Source organism: Orcinus orca, chromosome 10 (assembly GCF_937001465.1).
Source record: "Orcinus orca chromosome 10, mOrcOrc1.1, whole genome shotgun sequence".
NCBI classification, from domain to species: domain Eukaryota; kingdom Metazoa; phylum Chordata; class Mammalia; order Artiodactyla; family Delphinidae; genus Orcinus; species Orcinus orca.
Genome location: NC_064568.1, coordinates 89,303,694 through 89,329,737, shown reverse-complemented (window position 1 = coordinate 89,329,737; position 26,044 = coordinate 89,303,694). Strand labels below are relative to the sequence as shown.

Here is a 26,044-nt window from a genome sequence, read left to right as displayed (position 1 = left end):
CGAAGGCGGTACCTATTTTGGACATTCATTTTGGCTTTTTCAAAAACGAAGTTGAGAATGGTCTTTTGCTGCCTTTTACGTTCAAACACCATTTGCTTTTGCAGCCACACGAAATGGGAAATGACAGATCGGGAAATTTAGGTGGGCTCTTGGTTGCTTGCATTGCCCGAAAAACAATAAGCAAGTTGATCATGCCTTAAGCTTTTGGAGAGGCTAGGGTCGACCAGAAGAATGGAAACAAGATTAATTTCAAGGTCAAAAAGAGAACTCTAGCAGTTCAAAATTCCTACCTTTAACAATTTATAGATACGTATGCATTCTCTCCTAAAATTAAAGCATTGCATTTACATGATTAGTGCAAATTTAAGGGTATTTGTGGTGAGTTTAAAAAAAATGTTTTAAATGATCAATCTGGTCCTTAAAATAGTGAAAGGGGGGATTTCTGTTAAATTTTTTTAAACTACCTAACAATGTTTTAGGGCAGCGCTGTCCAGTGGAAATGAACCATAGATGTTATTTTAAATTTTCTGGTAGCTACGCTTAAAAAAGTAAAAAACAGTTGAAATTAATTTTAATATATATTTTATTTATATATCAAATATATCATCATTTTGTTGACCTACAAGAAATAGGCTGCCATTTGTTTCTCCGATAAAAATGGGTTTATGACGGATCAACAGAGAATTGCAGTTTGGGGTCTACGACCACGGTGAGCCCCATGCAAGTCCCCACACAGCAAGGAGAGAACTCTTTTAAAGAGGGGAAAGGAACTTAGGATGGGTATAGTAAGCAAAGAGTTCACTGGAGGAACTGAGAGTTCAAAGCACTATTGTGACTCTTCATTGGCTGAGTTGTTTTGGTCTCTCATTAGCAGAGCTCTTGCCAGGAAAGAAGAGAAAGTCTTTCTTCCTCTTGGGCTCCGCAATCCTCATAAAGCACAGGACTTCCCGTTCCGGCCTCCCGACTCTAATTTCATTGAGGTTTCTGTTGATTAATTTTTACAATTTCAACATGCGTGTAATCAATATAAAAGTAATGAGCTAGTTTATACTCTTATTTAAGTTTTTGAAATCTGGTAAGGTCTTTACACTGGTGTGTGTTTCACAGCACATCTCAATTTGGATTTGCCATGTTTCAGGTGCTCCCCAGCCACTTGTGGCTGGTGGCCACTGTACTGGATGGTGCAGCTTTAGATTAATTCATTAATTTACCACATGCCTAAAAGCAACTGTCAGGATAAAATCCATTTTTAAAGTTATGGGTCTTCGTTGCTGCGCACAGCTTTCTCTAGTTGCGGCGAGCAGGGGCTACTCTTCATTGCAGTGCACGCGCTTCTCATTGCGGCGGCTTCTCGTTGCAGAACATGGGCTCTAGGTGCACGGGCTCAGTAGTTGTGGCTTGCAGGTTCTAGAGCACAGGCTCAGTAGTTGTGGCACATGGGCATAGTTGCTCCGCGGGATGTGGGATCTTCCCAGGCCAGGGCACAAACCTGCGTCCCCTGCATTGGCAGGTGGATTCTTAACCACTGTGCTATCAGGGAAGCCCTTGAACTGAATGATCTTTTAATTCCACCACCCACACAGCTCTGAATTCATAATTCAGAAAATTCACATTTAGAGCCTGCGTGCACTAGAACCTGTCCATCTTCTCCTATAAATTAGTATTTGAAAAGAAGCCTTCTTTCCCCCCAAAGAAAATTAGGTGTCCTGTGTACCACATCCACACCTTTTCTCTCCAAATGTCTGAATCTTTGAATTCTTCCAAGTCTTGTATTGTTTTGATGAAGTATGTGGTAGTATAGGAGACTGAAGGTGCCCGGTGCTCGGTGCTTTTGGAATGAGGGCTTTGGGCAACTGTGAGGTGAGTTCGCAAGTAATTACTGCACATCGCTAGATTACATGAACACTCACTCTCTCTCTAAAGCTCAGCTGCCTGTCTGAGTTTGTAATTTGGATTATTTATTGTGTCATCAGTGAAAATTCTAAAGACACTTTCCAAGAAGGTAGTCTGTTCAATAGTTCTAAGATAAAAGGATGGTCACCTTTGTGCCTATGTGAAACGCTCGTCAAAGAAAATTGGCCCAGACTTGCTGAGTAATGATTGATAGGGACCAATGGGAAAAGATCAGGAAGGTAGAAGCAAATGGAGGTAATTGTTCAATCTTAGAATTGAAATTTTAATTTAAAAAAGGGTTCCACATACATATCCCATACTGGCCCCACTTGGTCATCCCATTAACAAGATCTCATGAATAGATATTACTGGCAACATCTGGTTTTAGGGCTTTTGGTAGTTTTAAATGTTGAGCAGTTTCCTATACTGCCTGGGCATTGTAGAGCTTGCCTAGTGTGGGAAAAAATAGAGGTAACATACTTGCGCCAGAGTCTGTGATAAGGAAAGGCAACTTTTTTGAGTTTGTTAAGAGAATGTTCTAGAATACCAAAAATGTACAGGCAGGTAATTAAAACTTGGCTGGTTTTCAAATTGGAAGTTCAGTCAGCGCTCAGGTACAGATTTCTAATGCTGCAAAGGGATCAGGTCAGCATTTGTCATGTAAGCATTTGCTGTCTAGAATGACTTTTAGCAGATCAGTAAAGCACTGTTACTGTACTGTTATTGTTGGCTGTCAACCAGCAGAAGAAAATGGCTTTGTTATTAAGAATGGCATTTGCCTCCAACTGGGAAGAGACTCCCTTGGGTTGCCTTTCTCTTACTGGGGTGGGCTCATGGCTAGAAGAAAACCAGCCAACAATTGAAGACAAAAGCACAAGGGCCATCGTTAGAAGAAATGTCATAGTCTTGATTTGATTCAACAGAACCACCTTGGGTCTGGTCTTTGTAACTTTCATCATTGCTTTGGGAGGAAGGACTTTCAAAAAGCCAAATTGTTTTTCAGTTTTGCTTTGGTGTTTAGGTTATTTCTGAAATGTGAATAAGGAATAATAAAGCCACTAAGATACTCATGGCAATTACTAGATAAACATAAATTAAACACTTCAGAGGTATGGATATTCTACCTTAAAGGAACATTCTTTCCCTTTTGAACACTTTTAATTCTAATAATAATTATAGCTAAAGAATGTGTGTTTCTTCACACAGAGGATAGTGTTTTTTTAAAAATCTAATAGAATGTATTTTCTGTCATTGTTTAAGAGTCGGATCCAAGTTCAGCCCCTTTCACAATGAACTGTCCCACATCTTCTCTCAGAATCCTTAAGTAGACCAGTAAACTGATGGCAAGCATTTTGAATACGATGGACTTAGAGGCTCATTACTTGTTTTCTATGCTGTCATCATTTTTGACACACATTCCTGTGTCATGGCCCTATTTCATTATAGAATGGCGTTGTGGAGTAAGGATGATATTAAATTTTAATGTTATTGCTATTATTACTGTTGACTATTTTTAGCATAAGGATGCCTGCTTCTTTAATTCCAGCTTCTGCAGGGCCCGAAAACAGAAGTGTGCATAAACAGTCAGGAAAATTACTGTATACCGTGGAGACCCAGCCTCGCATGTTCTGCCTGTTGTGAATGATGAATCAAAATGGAAAGGTTATCATTTTCATTAGCTAGGAAAGAACAAGACCATACTTTTCTCCAAGTGTAATTACAGTGGTTCACTGGCAACATTACACTGCAGTAATTAGTCTAAAGGTGTATGTGAGGGCAGGCTTTTGCACAGACACTAGAAATATTATTTCAGAGTTTAAGGTCACAGCCTTGTGTTTAACATGTTCCAGGCAGCTTAGGGGAAAAAAAAAAAAAAACTAATTTGACTGGAGGTAAAGAAAGACATTTGACATTTCCCAGAGTCATGCATTCAGAAACCAGTCAGGGAGAAAATTTGTATTTTATTATCTACAATAAAAAAAAAAAAAAAAAAAAACTGAGCTGCAGAAGTAGCATGTCAGAATATTGTATAGGATAAACATAGATAAAATTTAAGTTTATTAGGAATGTACTATAAATAATTATGAGAGCTTTTGATATGTGTGTTTTAATCTGCATTTTTCCACCTAAGGCAACTGGACAGAAAAATTAATTGCTAGAAACTTTTCAGGGGAAGCAAAATAATTCCTCTACCGTCTTACAACTGTTTTCAAGAAATAAATATTTCTCTTACACAGGTCTTCTAATATATATCTGTCCTTTGTGAACGTTTTTTGGATACTCTGAGTGGTTATATTGAATTAATTAAAATCTCTCTAACCTAACCCTTCAGAGTAAAGTGAATTGCAGTTATTTTCTAAAGCCACACCTCAGGCTTTCTGTTTAAGTAAAACAAAAGTGAGAAGAAGGGGAAAAAAAAAAAAACTAGTTAAAAGTAAGATTTACATAAAGTTTATACTTTAAAGCCATATATGGGTTTAAAAGAAACTCTTTGCTTCTTCTAGTTCAAGGAATACTTCTACAAGTAACATTTCTTACTGGGTTAAAGGTAAAAGCCCAAGTACTCTTAATGTCTTTGTTAAATTTCAGTATTATCTGCCTGTCTTGAAGCAATTCTTTTTAGTTTCTCTCTTTAAATCCTTAAATAGCCATACAGAATATTGTTTGTTTTAGGACAAATGGAGAAATAGAATGTGCTTGAATGAACATTCATTCAGCAACCAAATTCTGTTGGAAACCCCTGCTTTTGAATGCAAGTGTGTGTTTTCTGTGTGTTATCTGGCCATATGGTTAGAACTGATGTTTCTCACCACTTCAGGCACTCGGGAAATTCGAAGCATAGATGTGACACAAATAACACAGCCAGCTGATTATGTAATGTACTGTAAAATCTACCCCCAAATTGAATTTTAAAAAAACATTGCTTTTTGTTTGTCACAGATGTTTCTCTGCTCAAGGAAAAGCCATGCACTGCAGAATCAGAGCCATGATGTTGTACGTTTTCTGCAGCTAGCAATTAAATAGGAGACATCAAGTAGCAGGAATGCTTCCAAGACTTCTTTCTGCCACTGAGCAAATCACCGCATCTTGGTGGACCTCAGTTTCCTCTCTGTGAAATCAGAGATTTCTAAGCCCCCTTCATGCTCTTACCTTCTTTGTCTATTTAGGGGAATAGGGTCTTTCTTTTCTCCCTTTGTGGTTTGAAAGAAAAAGAAAAACATAAGAGCTTTTCTCATATCTTTTCAACAAAGCCTAGAAAGTTCTACTACACTCCTTTCATAGTGGGGGCTGTAGTTCCCATCACCTCTGTGAGACCAGCAGTAATGCAGGAACCTGTGGACTTTTTCTGTACCTTCTCTTCCTTCAGTGACCCAATCTGTGAAATGGAGGGAAGGTTTTTACAAGACTATTTCTATAGTTCATTTTTCATAAAATGTATTTATGAAGTCAGGTTAAAATGTACTAAGTGAAGTTCTGCACGTCCTTGGAAAAGCCACTGTCTTCACTGACATCTGATGAATAAATTACAAAGTACATCTAGGTTGTTACAGTAGGTGCCAGGACTGACAGCCACTTTGAAAAGTCCTGACAAATGTCCTGAAAGTCAAACTTTGTAAATGGAAACTGAGTTTCCCATAAAAGTGCAGGGGGTTTTGTATTCCCAGCCCTAGTTCTTTTTTTTTTTTTTTTAAATAAATTTATTTATTTATTTTTGGCTGTGTTGGGTCTTTGTTGCTGCTCACGGCTTTCTCTAGTTGTGGCGAGCAGGGGCTACTTTCGTTGTGGTGTGCGAGCTTCTCATTGCGGTGGCTTCTCTTGCTGCAGAACACGGGCTCTAGGCACACAGGCTCAGTAGTTGCGGCGCACGGGCTTAGATGCTCTGCGGCATGTGGGATCTTCCTGGATCAGGGATTGAACCCGTGTCCCCTGCATTGGCAGGCGGATTCTTAACCACTGCACCACCAGGGAAGTCCCCCAGCCCTAGTTCTTAAACTCTAAAATGCTCTAGAAATCAAAGAAGCATTTTATTTAATCAGCTATAAATTATATACCTGTAAAGAAAATCAGAAGGAAAAGAGGTTATTTTAAAAAGGGGTTTGTTGGGAAGATTTTGACAGGATTCTTCGGGTTCAGGTCACTAAATAGCTTTATGAAAAACGTTGTAAATGTTTCTTTGGTGGGTATCAAGATCACGTTGTTACTTTAAGTGTAGCAAGAAAGTACCTGTAATTTGCAGAGGGCTCTAAGCATACATTTACTGTGAAAAAAGAGACAGCCTGGATTTAGAGTACCTGTTTCCTTCATCTGAAACCTTGTGAGCAGACCAAATCTACCATGAATGACGACTGAGAATTTTGGAACTGAAAGGTCCTCTAAAAATCAGAATCTACTTCCTCTTGAGCCCTGCTCACGTCTCCCCAGCTCCACGTCACTTCTTCCAAACTCTCATTTTTTTTATGAGGAAAGCAAAGTCCCAAAATGTAGCCAAATCTCTTTTACCTTAAAAATAATCTACCCAGACCCATGTCCTCTCACCCTACTGTCCAGTTTGAATATGTGGCATTTGATGGTGTTGAATAAACCTTCTTCCTCTTCCTCTCCCCTGGGCTCTGCTAGAACTGTGCATTCCTGCTTCTGACCATTCCTTCTCCCTCCAAATAACTTCCCCCTTTCTTCCTGTGCTTGAAAGTTCCAGTTATCTTAAAATCACCCTCCAGACCGACCAACCATTCTTTGGGTTTACAGTTCCACTTGCATCTTAATCATCCCTGCTGAACAGCCATATTGTGCTACCAGTCACAAAGCTTATGGAAACCATTATTTTCAGCCTCCTCTACATTCTCAAAATATATGTGTGTGTGTGTGTGTATGTATACAAATATATATATTCTATAAACTCAGGAGTTTGTTCATTTTTTTAATTACTCAAGCAATCTTGTTGTTAACTTCCTCTTCAAAGGGCTTGTCTTAAGCCAGTGATGTAGCCTTGCATTCCTGCCAGAGGTTCCAGCTGTTAGGGAAGGTTCTGACAGGGATGGTGAGTAGCCCAGGAAGCCGCCTTCTCAGCAGAATGTCAGCAGAGAGTAGATGTTGCAGAATCTCAGAGAAGACGCAGTGTACAGCCATCATTCTCTAAGGCAAACTGGTCCCTCTAGGGCAGGGGTCGCCAGCCCTTTTGGCACCGGGACCAGTTTTGTGGCAGACAGTTTTTCACGGACTGGGGGGCTGTCATGCGAGCAATGGGGAGCAGCAGATGAAGCTTCACTCACTCGGCCCCCGCTCACCTCCTGCTCTGCGACCCTGTCCGTGGCCCAGGGGCTGGGGACCCCTGCTTTAGTGGATTAGCTCTGCCTTTAGCATAATAGAAAGCTGGGTGGCTGTAGTCCTAGTGGCCCAAGGGTACCTGTGGCCCTTTTTCTTCTGAAGCCCTGCTTTTTCCTCTGAGAACAGGACTTCCTTGCTGGATAGGAGAGGCATTCTTAGGTAAATCAGGATGATTATCCTAGATCTTGTTACGTGGTCTTTAACCATACTGGGTTATTGAGTGGGGCTGGGGAGAAAACACTTGGAGAGTAAGGAGGTGACTCATTTAAAAAAACATTTGAGGCTAATAATACGTTTGGCCCGTAAGTTTCCTTATTGTCACCAAGGCAAAGTTGCCTCTTCCAGAGTTCCAGCTGAAACCCACCCCCCATCCCTTAACTTCCTTGTTGTTTTTATTTATTTATTTTTATTTTTTGGGGGGGGGTGCCTCTCACTGCTGTGGCCTCTCCCGTTGCGGAGCACAGGCTCCGGATGCGCAGGCTCAGCGGCCATGGCTCACGAGCCCAGCCGCTCCGCGGCATGTGGGATCTTCCCGGACCGGGGCACGAACCCGCGTCCCCTGCATCGGCAGGCGGACTCTCAACCACTGCGCCACCAGGGAAGCCCCCCTTGTTGTTTTTAAGGTTATTTGAAACAGTTGATTCTCTTAAAGGTCATATTTGATCATTCACTTCATTGCAACTTCATTCTTAAAAAAAAGTTCTGCGTAGAGCATTTATTATTTGTTTCTGTTGGATTTTTTAGGGGGTGGGGATAGACTGCATCAGTTCTTCATCAAAGTCCTATCTTGCTTATGCTCATTTGTGCTCAGCAGCCTCTGGGGAACTTTAAGAGCCTCACCAATGAGACAAAATCCATAGTTGAGGGGACCAAAAGGGTGATTGGAGAGGTGTTTGCCACTATAAATTACTGCCCATGGCAATTTTCCTGAATCCCTTTGGCAAATAATAGTTAAATACTCACATACAAATAGTTCTCTGATGGTTGATCGAAAGCCCTGCCCTCTACTGTATAAACATAGCAAGTCTTTCTAACTCAATATGTATATATTACTGTCATCGTTATTCTCTCCAGATAAAATGGAATAGCCCAAAGATGATTACTACAACTGTCCACATTAATTCCAACAAGAGGAAAAAAGCGGCATACGTTTTCAGTGGCTCCGCTCTCTCGTATTGTTGTTAATTTCCTGAAAACTTAATGTTAGATGAAGTGTAATTGCAGATTTCCTTAAGAACCATTGACAGATACTTATCTTAAGTTATAAGCAACTCGCACTGTGAAATGTGTGCAAACATTCTAAGTTTCCTTCCAGAAGAATATACTTCAGTGAAACCCAATATTCATCAGTCTTTTTTAATAAACAGGGCCATTAAAGCTCAAAGTAGAAGCTGGGAGTAGTTCTTTTGTTTCTCCTTGATCTTTAAAAGAGACAATAGTGCGGGAACTTTTCACTGGTTTTCAAGGAGTGAACTAAGTTAAGTGTTTGATAAGTATCCTAGAGACCTTACAACCTTCGGCTAAGGGAGCTACATTTCAATGAGAGAGTGAAAAAGAGCAAATTATGGTGTATTTAGGTATTAGCATTGTATAATGGACAGAAGAGTTTGGTGTTTTTGTTTTTTTCTTTTTGTTAGGTGGTCTATTTAGTGCAGCTGTGTTTATGTTTCCTAAGTGGTAACTGCCTGAACATGGTGACAGGTCCCTACATATGAGAATAGGGATTTCGTTTTAAAAATCTTGCCAATGTGCTTTAACATAGAGGGTTGTATTTATCAAGTAGCAATGGCAAAAATGATTCCAGGCACAATCATCCAATACAGCTGGTTTGCTAAATCAGACATTTTGACAATGTTGTAAAAAAAAAAATAAAAGTAATGATACTTTAAATGTTGCATTTCACAGTAGAGTAAAGTTGGAAATAGTAGACTGTTTTAAAATGGTCACATTGCTTTAACCAACGTTTTGGCTGATTTAACTTCTTGGTTATTAAAAATGCATGCTTAGATTGTAAATATAGATCCTGTAGAGAATTAACAGTCCCCTATTTTTGCTGTCTTTTTCTTAAAAAAATAAAATGAATATGGGGTCATGCCTGCAACAAAAAAGAGACAGTTGCCCATGACAGAGAAAACGTATATAACAAGTAAATAACTGAATTAATCAGTAATTTCAGAATTGCATGTAACGTGTGAAATGTTTAGGTACGGGGACTTAATGACTAGTTTTTAAGGCATTTTCTTTAGTGTTACATCCCTCGTAACTCAAATTAATGTTTATTACCACTTCATATTTTGCCAAAATATTTTCATGAATTTGGATTAGAAGCAGCTTGTTCTGACTTGTTTTGCAACTTTGTTTCAAGAAAAACAAAGTGATATTTAGAAGATTTTTGTATGTCTTAGAAGCCTTTAATTATCTAACTTACGTTGAAGAAGGAAATAAGATCAAGTTTTGTTTCATAGTTCTGTAAGAAAATAAGATTCCGTTCTACACTAATTTGATGTTACTACATAGATAATAATGTCTTTCTGAACATTTGAATCAGTGACTCTTGCATTGGCTGTTAAGTAGCTGGCAATCTGGAGTCTACTTTAAATTCAAGGAGACACGACTTACGGCCCATAACTATTTGGGTTGGTATTTCTTTTGGATGCTCAGGTGTTTGCCCTGATCTCTCCTGTTTTTCTCCCCTTCTCTCCACAGATTGGTGAGAGACAAAAAGTGTTAGTCACAGAAGAATCTTTTGATTCCAAGTTTTATGTTGCACACAATCGATTCTATGAGCAGGTAAGAGATACTCCCACGTTCTTAGGGTTTCTCCAAAATGAGAAAGACTTCTAAAAGTAAATCAATTTAAGCGAAAGAGACTTAAAGCGGGGGTGGGGGTGGGGGGGAGGTGTAGAATCTTGTCGCGGGAAGGCTATTTTATAGCATCAAGCCAACCAGGCTGACATGGGGCTTATCTCTGTGGCTTAATCTCCAGAACATTCTATACGAAGGAATAAGTGTGTTTTAGTCCCCATTCATCTTTGACAGGACCCGCCTCTGGCTTTGCGGAGTTTGGAACAGGCAATTCTCACTGCCAAAATCCGCACAGCCTGGCAACGTGGAGGGGAAAGTTCTGTCCAGAAGACAGGAAGGATGTCTGTGCCGGCGACATCAGCCTGGAAGGGCAGGGATTTCCTGTCCCTGTCACAGCACTCACACAGGCTTCTGATTGGTTGGTCCGTTGGTTGGCTTTCTTAGTTTTGTTTAGTTTCAGGTGTTTTGTTTTTTGTTTTCTTTGTTTTTTTTTAACTTCCACATTGATAAAAAATGCTGGGGGCAAAGGGAAAGGAGTCTGTTCGTTGGACTCAACTCAAGTTGGTGAACAACTCTGGAGACCAGCATAAGGATCAAACCAACTTCACTCTGAGAGTTTTCTTCGAGGCCAACCTGAAAGCCTTCCCACTCCCTGCCCGTTAAAGTAGCGTGCTTTGCCCCACCAGCAACCAGACTTCTATTTTAGCGTTTGGGATTCCATTACCCTAGGTGGTAAAGCAATTCAAAAGCGATTGAAGAAAACAGTGCCTCCTTCGGGGGCCGTGGACACCCCTGGGAAGGGCCAAGGAGGAGGTGTAACATGCCCCTCCTGGTTAGAGACCCTCATAAGGGCACAGGGATTTCATGGGTCATCCCTGGATCGTATTCGCTTTTCTTAATATCAGGTGAGTTTTCCTACTTTTCTTTTTTTTTTTCCTACTCTCATCAAATGACAAGCGAAATTTTTTTCTGTGGGTCACGGCTTGGGAAGGCTCTTCAGGCCAGCCTGGGCAAGTCACGTAAAGGATGGGCGAGGGAAGCCGACTGCCCATGTTAGAAAGCAGGGAAGCCGGAGCCGGAGGGGCCTCCAGCATGGGGCACAGACTGGGCACTGGGTCCTCAGGGAAAGTGGGGGAGCTTTTCATGGCCCAGACCGAATGTGCCCTGTCCGGTCCCCAGTAGAGACTACAGCTGAGGATGGATTCCGAACACTCCATGTCTGAGCTGAGTCTGTCTCTTCCCCGTTTTCCACCTCAGTAATTGACTCCAGAGAGCCATTTTCCTGTTCAGGCCAAACTTCTGCTCAGCCCTCGGGAGGAGCTTGATTGTATCTTGGTTGCCTCTTTCCTCTCCTTTCTCTTGCCATCTGGGTTTTCGCCTCAGCAGGGAACTTTTTTCCCCTTCATTTTAAAGGCGATGGCATGCCTCATTAGCTGTTTCCTCCAATTTAAAGCAGTCGAGCTTTTTCCAATTATTAAAACCGGAGGGAAAAAAACACTGAGCCCTTCATTCAGATCAAGACAGCAGATCAAGGAGAGTTATTTTCCCCGAGAATAGTACCAGATCTCCCAGGGATAGTTTGCTCTAGAGATTTTCTTGTTTTATGAAAACTGATTTAAAAGGGCTTTCATATCCTGATACTAAAGCTTTTTTAGTCCATTTGCTTGTCGCGAGTAATCCACCACCCAGGTGACCTTTCTTCCTATACTTTGATGAAGCAGTGTACTCAGTGGTCATAAAAAATCAGACTCAGAAAGACCAAGATCCGTTTCTGCCTCTCGGAGAAGCTGGCTGTGGAACTTTTGGCTCTCATCTGATTTTTCTTTCTTTTTTTTTTTTTTTTTGGTCTCTAAAACCAAGCATATCAAAGATTTCATAGGAATTATTTTTCTAAAAAAAGATGACTTCCAGAAGATTGTATCTAGATATCAAAGTATTGCTGGATTAGAATTAGTCTATTTATTTTGGATTATGACTTGAAAAGATTGGCAAGGAGCTCCAGTACTGAAATAGAAGTGTGAGGGAGACATAATACATACAAACTACCTGTAAGTCCAAGAGGAGGGGAAACATTTGCTCGAGGTAAACAAGTACCTCCGTCAGTAATCGCTAGTGGAAAGGGACCATCTGACAGTTTCCTGTGAGCCAGCCAAAGTACCCTTCAGAGGAGCTGGTTCTGCGTGGAGGCAGAACTAACAAATACATGCTTTTCATAACAGAACGAAAGAAGTGAATGGCAGCCATCAGTTAAAGGAGTCATTTAGCTCCAAACACCAAGGTTTGGGGTATTGAAAAGGTGGCTTTGAAATATTCTTCCTCTTTCCCCAAAACACACACACACATGTGCACTTGCACACACACATATGCACCCAGACATGCGGGCCTTCATTTGAAGTGGCTGCTCAAATCCTGACTCTGACAGCAAACTTGGAAGGTATTAAAAGTATAAAGCTTTCATCAGTGTTGTCCCAGTTTTCTTCATTGCCTGGGACAGCCAAGAGTCGGATATCAAAGGCCTGTCCAAGAGTGACTGGCGGATGCCTCAGGCGGTTCCAGGCCTGCCTTCCACGTGCCCTCGGACCACAGGCATCCCACAAGAGAAAGCGCTGTCTATAACCCCTTTCCCCTCCCAGAAATGCCTTCCCTTCCTGCTAGATCCCCAGGCCCTTGAGCATCTGGAAGATAGAGCCCACTTAGGATGGGATCCCCAAAGAGAAAAAGGACATTAAGGGACAAGTGAGGAACTCTGAATAAAGTATGGACTTTAGTTAATAGTAATACACCAACATTGGCTCATTAATTGTGACACATGTATCGTACCAACATAAGACGTTAATAAGAGGGACACCGCGTCTGGGGTATACCAACTCTCTGTGCTATCTTAATAATTCTGTAAGTCTAAAGCTGTTCTAAGATAAAATTTTATTAAAAATTAAGCCTTCTCTCATTTTTTTTTTAAGGTTTTAGTGCCAAAGAACCCCACATTCATGGGGAAAATGGTCGAAGTGAACGTTTATGAATCAGGAAAACATTTTATGAAAGGGCAGCCAGTTTCAGATGCCAAAGTATACGCGCCATCCATCAGCAAACCATTAGCAAAAGGAGAAATCTCAGGTTTAACAGAGGTGAGTAGAAGATGCTTTTCCTCTCTACCCTGCTAGTAAAACAGCCGCTCTGGAAGCACAGTGATTTCCCACCATGTTTCTGTTATCATTTATAGTTCCCTTTTTATGTATGCATGAGGCTTTAATCCTTTCTGACAGATTGAAATCTGAATTAGAAAGATGCATTTATGCTGATGCCTATAGCTTTGCTTCTCTGCCTGTGAAGGGAATAAGCTGTTTCTGCTTCTAGGCTAGAAACAGAGGGCAAAAGCCATTATTTTCAGGTGAAAGATTTAACACGGAAGATGATCTGATCCAGTATGTTTCTGTGTCAGTAGATCCTCAGTGGAAGGGGGTAAGGAAAGGATAATTTTTGTGCTTTGCAAAGCTGTTTGTAATATAGTAAAAACCTACATACAGTTAAACAGGCATTAAACCATGTCAGTATATGTGGTTATGGTGCCTTTCTCTAGGGTGTTAGCTGAATATCTGCTTGAGTAATGTGGAGTGAAAATCAAACATTTTTTTCTTTCTATAAAAAAGTAACCTGACCCCTATTTTATACCTTGGTAAATATGGCTGTTTGCCAAGCTCTCTCTTACATTTCATTGAGCTACAGCTGTAAAAGCTGATGGAGTGTGAAATGAAAATGTGTATCACATTTCTAAGCATCATTTGATGTCCTTTCTTCAGCACAATTGTGAAGTGCTCCCCAAAAAAGTATACAGCAATGACTTAACATTCAGAACAATGATGAGTGATATTTATCTGGCTATATAATTCTAAAATTGTTTTAATATATGTATTATCTTTTCACTCAAAAGAAATGTCAAGGGCATGTTAATTAAGCTTTAGGAATCATGACAAAGAAGTTCATATTATCTATATTCTCGCTTATTGTGGTGGTGGACTCTGGAATCCAAACGTGAGCGACACCTCTCATGAGCTTGACGAGGACATGTGAAGAATCCGTGTGTATAGCCATCTGACTGATTATGGAATGACGTAGGCCAGCCTTTGTCAAAGCCCTGCCAAGTGTGTCATCCTGTTCAACCAGGAGTGAACTCTCACACTTGATAAGCATAACCATTAATGTTTGCTGTTGTTTAGAAAAAAATCATACATCATACGTGGGGCTTTGGATGGATGGCCAGGAAGGAACAGTGTAATCCAGCATTTAAATTATATTGCTAGAGATTTGGCTTTTGACATGTTAACTACTACTTCAGAAATTTTTAAAGGAAGTGGCTTTTAAAATTTTTTTTCTGTTTTTCCTCACAGTGTGTTTTACAAGGTTGATTTTAAATCGCCACAGTGAAAAGGATTTTATGACAAATGGCAGTGGTGGGCAAATTATTATTTCAAGACCCTGCCTGCTTTAATTCCTTCATGTAAGCCTATTGAAAAGGGTGGTATTTTTTTTTAACATCTTTATTGGAGTATAATTGCTTTACAGTGTTGTGTTAGTTTCTGCTGTATAACAAAGTGAATCAGTGATACGTATACATATATCCCCATACCCCCTCCCTGTTGCATCTCCCTCCCTCCCTCCCTATCCCACCCCTCTAGGTGGTCACAAAGCATGGAGCTGATCTCCCTGTGCTATGCAGCTGCTTCCCACTAGCTATCTATTTTACATTTGGTGGTATATATATGTCCATGCCACTCTCTCACTTCGTCCCAGCTTCCCCTTCCCCCTCCCCGTGTCCTCAAGTCCATTCTCCATGTCTGCGTCTTTATTCCTGTCCTGCCCCGAGGTCCTTCAGAGCCATCTTTTTTTCAGATCCCATATATATGGGTTAGCATGCGGTATTTGATTTTCTCTTTCTGACTCTGTATGACAGACTCTAGGTCCATCCAGAAAAGGGTGGTATTTGAAAACATCACATTAATAATACACAAATAAGGAAAAGCAGTGCCCTTTCACTGGTTCCTTAACTGTAGTGTTGCTTTCTAAAGGGGCAGAGCCCCATTTAAATCCTATGAGCAGCTATTTCCATTCTCCTCTGCCTCCCTCCAGCCTGGGAAATGGTGTCACCAGTTCTCTCAACAGCCCTCCTCTGAGCCGGCGTGACCCAAAAGCCCTATAGGTGAGATGAGGATAAAGGTCATTTGACTGCTGGCCCTTCTGGGCCTCTAGGAATTATAGTTTGATTGCATGCATTAGGCCAAAGGGTTAGGAATATTGATTTGGGCATTTACATTAAGGGAAACGTCAGGCAAGTCCTTTATCACCATTTGAGACTTCATGTAAATTAATGAACATAGCTTTACGCTTCATTATTTGTCCGCTTTTAAAGATATGCCAAACTTGGGGTCAGAAATCCTTCCTTAATGAATTTGTCCTGGTGTTACAACTGTTTTTGCTAATGATATGAACAAAACTAAATTAAGCAGCAGGAGAACAGCTTCCATTTTTATAGGATTTAGAAGTAGATGATAGAGGTTGTAATCCTGTCTCGGGCATTTTGAGTCTTTGAGTACTGATAAAGGTGCCGGAACTCTTCAGTGGAAACAATGAGCCTCACTCTGTGGATGAAGTGTGGCCCTGGAAGCAGTTACACCTGAGTTTTCATCTGGACTTGCCAGTTTACCCTAGGCCTGTGACTCCTCTGAGCTTTAGTCTGTTAAAAGTGACAATAATGTCTGTTTCATAGGGTTGTTGAAAGGAATGTATTCAATAGTGTATGTAAACCACCTAAAACTATTTTGGGGATGTAGTAAATAGTTACTAAGTGGTTATTTTCCCTTTCCCCCAAATCTAGCTTCTCTAGAAAGAGCAGACTCTGCAGATGACCGTGGTACTATCAGCTTTGGTCTTGTGATCACGCAGTGCACATTGCATTGGAGTGGGGGTGATCTATTAGGGTAATTTATTCAGTGCCAGAGACACCAGTCCCGTCAGAATTTCTATCTTCTTAAATTTTCTAGGCTTTTTCTGAGTTTTTCTAGAGTAATAACCTCCTCATACACACTTTGTAAAGAAACCTAGAAAGGCCAAAGCATCTAAAGCAAAATATTGTGTAAAAAAAAATTATTTTCCATAGTAAATGTATTTCCTTAATTGAGAATTTTAAGATTACTCTTTAAGTATTTATCCCTGTGCTACTTTGGACTTACGTTGTCTCACTTCAGGCACTGTTGACCTCTCTTGATAAAACTGGTGAGAGGTACAACAGACTAGGGGGAGAAGCACAGCTGGGTAGGAGTTACGAGATCTGGATGATAGGATTCTGGCATTTGCAGTAACAGACTCTTTGACCTTTTGTATATCACTTAGGTTCCCTGGACCTCGGTTGTCTCTAAGACTCTGTGATTGAAATATTTCATTTGACAAAAATGGATTGAATGCATACCCTGTGGCAGGGCTTTGAATTCTAATTCTGTTCTGTAAATATTAATAAAAATCAGGCCTTGTTATTTTCAAATAATAATAGTTACATAAATGCCCATAACATGGTGGGAAAGGAAAGCTATAGTAAAGTCAAAAGGTTACTGTCCTCTCAGAAATTATATTCTAATAAAAACAGCATATAGTAATATCTTTTTATGGTTGTTAACTATTCCTCTTTTCAGTTCAGTTAGAGGGATGGAGGAAGAGAGGAAGGGGAGAGTAAGATAGAGCGACAAAATTAGTCTGGTTATTTTTAGGGAAGGTGGCAGCCAAAATGCCACCTCTAACCTAATAGGGAACATTTTAAAACAAATATCATTGAAGGGTAATTAATTTCAGAAAAAGGTTATGTAATAATTGTCCAATGGAAGGCATTGTAGAGTTCAAAGGGGTAAATATAAATCAAAGAAAGGATAGATCATGCCTTTTTCTATGGAAACTGTCAGGCAACTTTGTTCTTAGGAGGAAGAAGAGATGGGAGGAAGCAGGGGACACATAAATTTTCATAGACGTTCCAGGACAGTGATTCTCAAGTGTGGTCCCCAGACTTGCAGCATCAGCAATAAATGGGAACTTGTTAAAATGCAAATTCTTGGGCCCCAGCTCAGACCTGAGCCAGAAATTCTGGGAAAGGAACCCAGTAATCTGTTTTTTAACAAGTTGTCCAGGTAATACTGATGCAGGCTGAGGTTTGAGAGCCCCTGTTTCAGGAAAATGATTCTCAACTGGGAAGGAGTGTTTGATGTTTGTGAAAACAGTATGTTTAGTGAAAAGGGCCAAAAGAGTAGGAACTTGGGGGGAAAACAGTTTTACGATGTTAATAGCATGATATTTTTACCATGTTCTCTCGTGGAACCTAAATCTGTGTTAACATATCCAATTTAATGTGATGATCTTTTTATACAGTTCATGTTTCTTGGAAAATTACTGTGCTGTTCAGGCTTTCCATCTGAAGAAAATCTTTGGGTAAACAGGACCTAGTGTCACCTGTACCAAGATCCATGACTATTTGATAATATGAAAAATCATCTGAGAGCTGTCATCAAAGAGCAGGACCAGAAAGCGGTTTTGCTTTAACTCTGTTCTGGAAAATTTCTATTACAGAAAATTTCAAGCATGTACGAAAGTAGAGAGACTAGTATAATTATCCCACGTACTTATCGCTCACCTTTAACAATTATGTCATCTCTGCTCTTATTCACCCCCATCCCCCTCTGATTCTTTTGAAGAAAATCCCATTTACCATTTTATTTCATCAGGGTATATATCAGAAAATCTCTCTGAAAGATGAAGACTCCTTTTAAATTCAGTATCAAATCTAAAATAATTAGCATCAATTCTTTATCCAGTTCATGTCAACACAGTGTTCAAATTTTGCAGTTTTTTAAGCAGTTTGTCTGAATCAGAAGGCAAATCAGGTCCACTCATTGCAATTAGTTAGTATGTCTTGTAAGTCACTTTTAATCTATTAGGTGTTCCCTTTTCTCTCTCTTTTTTTCTCTTTTTGTATTGCAGTTGATTTGTAGAAGAAACCAGGTTGTTTGTCCTGCAGCATTTCCCACAGTTTGGAATTTGCTAACTGTATCCTCTGATACAGGCTTCTCTGTTCCCCACTTGTTTTATACATTGGTAGTTAGATTTAGAGGCTTAATCAGATTCAGGTTTGAGTTTTTGACAAGATTACTTTGTGTGATGCTGTGCGTTTCCATTATGAGGCGTAGAATGTCTGGTTGTCTCTCTTTATGTGTCAGTGGTTGATGAGCACTGCCTAGATTCATTGAGTCATTAGGGGTTTCAGAATGTGGCGTTCTAATTCTGTCTTCCCTTCCTCACTTATTAGCTAAAAGCACTTCCATGAAGGGAAACTTTGCCTTATTCATTTTTCTTTACCCTGAGGTACATTTCTGACAGGAAAGGTGAGATAAAGGCTTGATGTCTTTCTCTCTGTTGACCAGTTTTAAAACTTTAAGTTGATTCTGTAACATCCTCCAAAAGTAGCCAATGAGGGGTTTTTTAGTATTATTATAAACTCATGGATTTCGCATGTTTGATATGGTTTTATCCATTGCAGTTATTATATTTAATTGGTGCTCAAGTAGCTGCGTTTTTGGAGAGTGGAAGCTCTTCAAATTACCTCCTCACTCCTTTGACACAGCTCCTGAAGTCTGATAGTTTCTTTGCTTTTTGATGTGACAAGATGTTCTAGGCTCATTCTTTGCTCCAGACCTGGAATCAGCCATGTCTCTAAGGAGCCTTGGTTTCTTTTAGTTAAACAAATGATATTTAGAGCCTACAGTGTGGGCTATTTAATTGGTCATTATATTTATACCTTTCAGCAGGTGGAGCTACAAAATTCCCCCCCCCCCCGTTTTTTTTTTTCAATTCATACTAATGCTCCCATCCAGGTCAAATTCTGAAATTTTCTGTCCTGCGCCTGTAACTTCTTTCTTCCATCCCAGTTCACAGTAACACAGCGTAATTATTCATTTGCTTTATCCTATAATATTCACGTAACTGCCTAATAATAACTATACCAACGCTATCACCAACAATATGATTACTGAAAGCAGTTTAGGTGGTGGTGGTGGTTTTTCCACTGGTTTTGTTCATAGAGTGCATCCCGCTAGGGATGTACAGGCAAAAATCGGTTCTAAAGGCACCTGAACTAATTCTTCATATAGTTATACCAACAAATCAGTACATAAGTAGGAGTATTCATTTTCCATTTCTTTGAATTTTTAACACTTAATTTTGTTTCATAATTATGTAAAATACTTTGCAAAATCAAACCTACAAAAGTGTGTTCTGAGAAGTCCACCTTCTACTACTCCTGTCGCTTCCACCCTGTTTCCTTTCTTACCTATTTAAGGAACTGTTTTTGTTTGTTTTAGTTTTCAGTTTATTCTTCCAGTGGTTTGTCTTAACAATGTAAACATTTATATATATTACATACTTTTTATTACCTTCTTCTTAGATAAATGGTGGATACTTTTGCTATTTTCACTTAGCAATATATCTTGATGGTTACTGCCTAACTGTATATAGAAATTCAGTGAATGTTTCTAATGATTTTTCTCAGGCTGTTAAACAAAATACCTGAAACTCTATATTGCTCTAGCACCTGAGTTGAATAATATTACCCTGTATGAAACCCAATACCCTTTTGGTCAAAGAAAAGACAGACAGAATTACCTTATAGAGAGCACTGGCTCCTAGACCTACAGGAGCATAGGGCTTCCCTGTTGGCACAGTGGTTGAGAGTCCGCCTGCCGATGCAGGGGACACGGCTTTGTGCCCCAGTCCGGGAGGATCCTGCATGCCGCGGAGCGGCTGGGCCCGTGAGCCATGGCCGCTGAGCCTGCGCGTCCGGAGCCTGTGCTCCACAATGGGGGAGGCCACAACAGTGAGAGGCCCGCGTACCGCCAAAAAAACAAAAAAACAAAAAACAACTTATCCAAAGTCACAAAATTAGAAGGTGGGAGAGGCAAGCCAGGATTTATTTCCCGGTCTTACCAATTTCCAAGCCTGTGTTCTTCTTTTTGAATTGTGGTAAAATACATATATAACATAAAATTTACCATCTTAACCACTTTTAAATGCACAGTTCGGTAGTGTTAAGTACATTCACAAGTTGTTCAGCCCATCTGCAGAACCCATTTGTTTCATCTTATAAAACTGAAAGCTGTACCCACTGAACAACTCATGCAGCCCTGCCCCTGGCAACCACCCTTCTGTCTCTGAGCTCACACACGAGGAATCATAGCAGCATTTGTCTTTTTGTGCCTCGTTTCTTTCACGTAACGTAATGTCCTCAAGGTTCATTCCTGTTGCTGCATGTGTCAGAATTTCCTTCCTTTTGAAAGCTGAATAATATTCCATTGTGTATTTACACAACATTTTGTTTATCCATTCGTCCATCAGTGGACACTCAGGTTGTTTCCACCTTGTGGCTGTTGTGGACTCACGCTCCTGTGAATGTGGTTGGACAGATATCTCTTTGAGATTTTGCTTTTAATTCTTTTGAGTATATACCCAGAAGTGGAACTGCTGGATCACATGGTAATTTTAACTTTTTTAGGAACTACCATACAGTTTTCCACAGTGGCTATACCGTTGTACATTCCCCCCAGCAGTGCACAGGGGTTCCAGTTTCTTTCATATCCTTACCAGCCCTGATTATTTTCTGGTTTTTTGGTAGTAGCCATCCTGATGGGTGTGGGATCAAGCCTGGGTTTTTAATCCCAGGCCTATACTACCTTTCCTTTTTGAGTTGCAGGAGTCTTATTTGACAACTTCTAGACAGCTGTTTCCTTTTATGTAACAGAGAAGCTTACACTAGGTACAAAAAAGGAGAGAGAAAAAATGATGAGAAAATGGACAGTATTAATCATCTTCTCTGTGTTCTGTTAAAAGTGGTTCGAATTGTGAGTTTGCCTTAGGAATACATGGGAATGTGAGCGCTACTGCTGCTTGATAAAGACTAACCAGATTTACTGCTGAGGTTCTTTCTCCTTTTACGGCCCATGTTATAACAAATCACTTGAATCCTCCCATTTCTAGGATCGCTACTTAAGAAGTCAGAGCTATTTTGTGCCTGACAGAAGAGAGGGAAGAAGAAAATTCTCTCCTAATTCTAAACTTAAAAGTAGTCAGTTTTATTCCAAAGTTTTCCTCTTATTAGTTTTATTCCTAGTCATAGAGAATTGCTTTTAAAAAAGAAGAGGTAGGGTGGCTTTGTGAGAAGAGCTCGAGGTTTGGAACCTGTCAGGTGTGGGTTCAGATTACAAGTACGATTCCCGTGATGTTGTACAGCACACTTTCTTCAGTCGGTCTCTTCATCTGTAAAACGGGCATAACTAATTCGCAGAAGATTAAATTAGATAATGTGGACAGTGTGCCCAGTGCATAGTACATATGTTAATATTTGATAAAGGGATTCAGTAAGTATACCTTTAAAAATCAGTGATTTACTGACTTCTATTTTAATATTTTTACTTTAACTTTCTTTGCTTCCATTGGTCGTCACTATACAACCCAGTATAGCAAATAAGAACATGGATTCTGGGTTCTGATCACCTGCGTTTGAATTAGACCTTGGGCAAGTTACTCAACCTCTCTCTACCTCAGTTCTTGCCTCTGGAAATGGGGGACGTAATAGTACCCACTTCATAGGATTTACATGGAGATGGCTTAGCAATCAAGAAATGTCAGCTACTGTTACAGTAAATGTTGGCTACTGATAATTAATAGTAATTATCATTATTAATCTGTGATACATGCTAGGGCATCATTTTACTTTAAGCAATGAAGGTAAAAATTGCATAATCTTTTATCATTTCAAATGTGATTGTCACCCATTGGTTTCCTACAAAATGGCAAATGAAACCAGATTCATTTAGGGGTTCTTCCACACAGTGAGAATGACAAATTCACAGAAAGAGGCTCAGTAACAGTCTTACAGCACTGGCTGTTCTTACTGACAGGCATTTCTTCCTCTTATTCCTTATGCCCCCTTTTAAAGGAGAATATTCTAGAATGGAGACCTGGGCCTACCCTGTTTCTCACAAGGGAAGGGAAGACTGCCCCAGGGTGCCTGGCTGCCACCTGTTTCTCATCTGTTGGGACTTTGATCCTAATAATGGATTCACTTGAGCAGTTAGATAGCTCAGCACCAACACAGCCAGCTGCCCTCAGAAAGGAAGCAGAAGTTTTAAAGGGTGGCATGGTTTGCCTCATTACCAGACAAAGGGCCAGCAGGATATTCAGGTGTACTGAGTTTTATGTACAAACTATACTATATTTTCAGAGCTTTGACCCTTCGAAAAGCATTGTTAAAATGCTTTCCTCTCCATCTAACTTTCATTTCCAAAACTACTGAAGTGAAAGGGTCTATTAGTTCAGGGCCAGATTTGAAAGCGCATGAAAACTGCATTCATGAGGTTAAGAAATGGCTTAACAATTAAGTTAGAACAGTTGAAAGTGGATCTAATTTCAAACAGATCAGCTAACCGTGTTAGAAGTAAATGAGGGTGTGTTCCTTCCCACTTTTCCTTCCACCCCCAAGATACTGGCTCCAATCCCGAGCAATTTTTCCTAGTTTTTTTTTTTTCCTTTTTAACTTGAATTCTTCATTGCCCATATGTTAAATTGTTGTCACAATTAAAACTGTAGCACATTTAATATTTAGTCCATTTCTTCCTTTCATATGGCTTCTAATTAGTTCCATTTGCAGATCCATTAGGACGTATTTGGGTTTCACAGTCTAGATACACAGCTTTTATTCTATGCCCCTGAGCTGTATTTTACTGGGCATTACAGCTGAACTTGTATGATTACGTCAGTTCAAAAGGTCTTCAGTATGTTTGCAGTACCTTCCATGCACCAATTTGAGTACCATTCAAAGTATCATCAGAGCGAGCTGATGCTAAACAATTAGCTTTCATTTCACTTGCATCACTAACTGTACGATCACTGACGATAATTTTCCCCCTCCAGAGGTGAGGGGAATTGCATGCATCAAGGAACTAATTGTGCCTCAATGACAATAATAATAGCGACTGTTTAGTGAGCCTCTAGTATGTGCCTTGGTGTTGAGGCTTTTTACCTGTATTACCTCCTTTTATTATTCTGGCCTGGGTTAGAGCAGCTAGAACACATGAAGTGTCCTTTTTTTTTTCTTTTCTTTTTTGATGTGGACCACTTTTTTTTTTTTTTTTTTTTTTTTTTTTTGGCGGTACGCGGGCCTCTCACTGTTGTGGCCTCTCCCGTCGCGGAGCACAGGCTCCGGACGCGCAGGCTCAGCGGCCATGGCTCACGGGCCCAGCCGCTCCGCGCACGTGGGATCTTCCCGGATCGGGGCACGAACCCGTGTCCCCTGCATCGGCAGGCGGACTCTCACCCACTGCGCCACCAGGGAAGCCCATGTGTGGACCACTTTTAAAGTCTTTATTGAATTCGTTACAATGTTGCTTCTGTTTTATGTTTTTGGTTTTTTGGCCACAAGGCACGTGGGATCTTAGCTCCCTGACCAGGGATCGAACCCACACCCTCTGTACTGGAAGGTGAAGTCTTAACTACTGGGCTGCCAGGGAAGTCCCATGAAATGTTCTTTATATGGCTGTGCGCACTCACAAGGAGACACCATAGGGTGGGATTGGGCAGGCACTTCCCCTTCCTCTGCATTCTTGGCCCACAGTCAGAGAAGCGGGTAGAGGGAGCTTGAGGCAAGGCCACAGGCAGACCCCGGAGCTAGGAATGGCTGGGGCGAGAGAAAAGAATGAGGCCCCCCAGCCTGAATTACCCTCAGATTGAACATGCAGGTAATGCCTGGCTTCTTAGGATATGTTTTAGTACTTATTGAACATGATATTATCTAAGCACCGGACTAGATATTGGAGATGGAAATAATGAATAAGGTCTCGGCCTTTGAGGAGATTTTAGTCTGAATGTTCTTCTTGTAGTACTGCTATTCTGCTGTGACCCTTTTTGGGAGGGATTGGGGTGAGAGAGAGGGTCCTCTGTGGGTGCACTAGCTACCCGATGTGACATCATTGCTCTGGTGATTAAAGTTTTATAGATGATTCTTACCACATCTAAGGTGTCCAGAATTGCTCTTTTGTTCTCTCATTTTGACTACGTTACTTTTCAGACTTCTTACTCAGGCATCAATTACCAGTGCCAACGTATGACCGTATGTCTCGGTTTGTCTGGGATGGTCCTGGTTTATACCTGTTACCCTGGTATAATTAATAATAGTGCCCATTTTTCATTCTCCAAAGTACCCTGGTTTGGATGATAAATTATATGGTCATCCGATCAATTCATAAAGTAGACCCAGCACTATGCTGAGCGCTGCTTGGGACCAGCAGTCTTAAGGTGTGATCCTTGCCCTCAAGGAGATGGAACTGTAGTTGGGAAGAGAAGACAGGTGCTTGTAAAACAAAATCCGTAATACGTAAAGTGCTAAATTGAATGACATCAGATCATAAGAGATAGGAAGATAGGAGACCTCTGTAGACTTGGGGTATCAGGGAATATATAGGTCGGGGTTCTTTGATGACAACAGAAAACAGCTCAGTTAGTTTAAACAGAAAGGGGTTTAAAAAGGGATACTGGATCGTCCACAGAATAATTAGGGCTGTGGAGCAGACTCGTTGCTGAGTTTTCTGACAGTAACACCCAAACCACGTAGAAGCTGCTGGTAAGATATGTGACCTCTGCCCCTCCTGCCCCAGCAAGTTAGAAGCCCCAAGCCCTGACTGCTTCCTCGTGAAGCTTACTGCACAATCCAGGTCTCAGACCTGTTGCATCTGAGTGTGGAGAACCGGGGTCTCAGGTTTTGTACCCTAGGGACAAAGGAGGATGGGAAATGTTTCTTGGAATCTGTATTAGTGAGGTGAGATTTACAGTGTGGAGACTGTCAGTGTGAAGAGAGTATTCACACAGTTCCCACTACAGAGGGTTTCGTGGATGTGATGGGATTAGAACTGGACTTGGAAGGTGAGAAGGACTTAATCAGGGAAGTGAAGAAGGAGATTTTTCTCAGTGCAAAAGGAACATGAGGCAAGTGACAGAATGCACAGGAATAAATCTGGCTTTCCTTGGGCATCTGTAAGCAGATGTGGGCAATTGGGAGCAAGCGTAAAATAATGTTCATTGTGAAGAGTGGGCCCTCTGGGCTTTGAAGTAAAGTAGCACGTTATACAACAAAGCACATGTATTAGTCCACGATAACTTAGGCTGTGCTGCAGTAACACATTAACCCTGAAATCCCATGCTTAACACAAGAAGGGTTTATTTCCTACTCATACTACAGCACATCTGGCATCAGGGATTGTCTGCTCCACCCAGGCACTCCGGGACCCAGGTTGCCTGGAGAACCAGGCTCTTCACTGCCTCTGCACAGGAGTGGCACAGGATATTTCTATTTATGTCTGTTGCCCAGAACTATTCACATGGCCCCACCCAATTTCAAGAGTTTGGGAAATACATACTTCTGTATAAATAAGATAGAGAAGATATGGGTGAATACTAGAAGTGTCTACCATGCACGTTGGCACGTTTTTGAGCACGAGCAAAACAGTGAAAGTAGCCTGTGTGAACAAAAGTTCACAAAAGCAGGGCCACCCTGTCTCTTCTGTTCACCACCAGCTTCGGGCCATAGCACAGTGCCTGGCTCAGAGCTGGTGCTCTGTACATACTTGTTGAATGAACTTGGCTGTCACTGATACGCAGGGTGGAATAGAGGGTTTCTTGACCAGAGGCAGGGAGGTTGACAGTACGTGATAGGTTGATATCGTCTATTACTTCAACTTAGGACATTAGTATATTCTTTAAAGGCTAAAAAAATCACAGTCAAGCCACCCAACCTGCTCTTTGAAGTCATTTGACATCTTGATAAGCAGATTGCAAAAACCCCTTTTTAAACTGATGTTAATCTTGCAAATTTAAATTCTTTTCGTGGGAACTGTAGGGATGAGTACTTTTAGAACCAGGCATGCTTCTAACCATAAATTTTCAGTCT

At 40.7% G+C, this 26,044-nt stretch overlaps 1 protein-coding gene across 5 annotated transcripts in view; it reads left to right on the top strand.

Annotated features, from left to right (window-relative positions):
• CDKAL1 (CDK5 regulatory subunit associated protein 1 like 1) overlaps nucleotides 1–26,044 on the top strand; it is a 654,793-nt gene that overhangs the window by 607,996 nt on the left and 20,753 nt on the right. For all 5 annotated transcript variants that reach the window (XM_033434817.1, XM_033434820.2, XM_049716364.1 and 2 more), the window contains 2 exons: nucleotides 9,925–10,008; nucleotides 12,984–13,148. In XM_033434817.1, coding sequence (XP_033290708.1) covers nucleotides 9,925–10,008; nucleotides 12,984–13,148 — 249 coding nt within the window. The remainder of the gene's footprint in view (nucleotides 1–9,924; nucleotides 10,009–12,983; nucleotides 13,149–26,044) is intronic.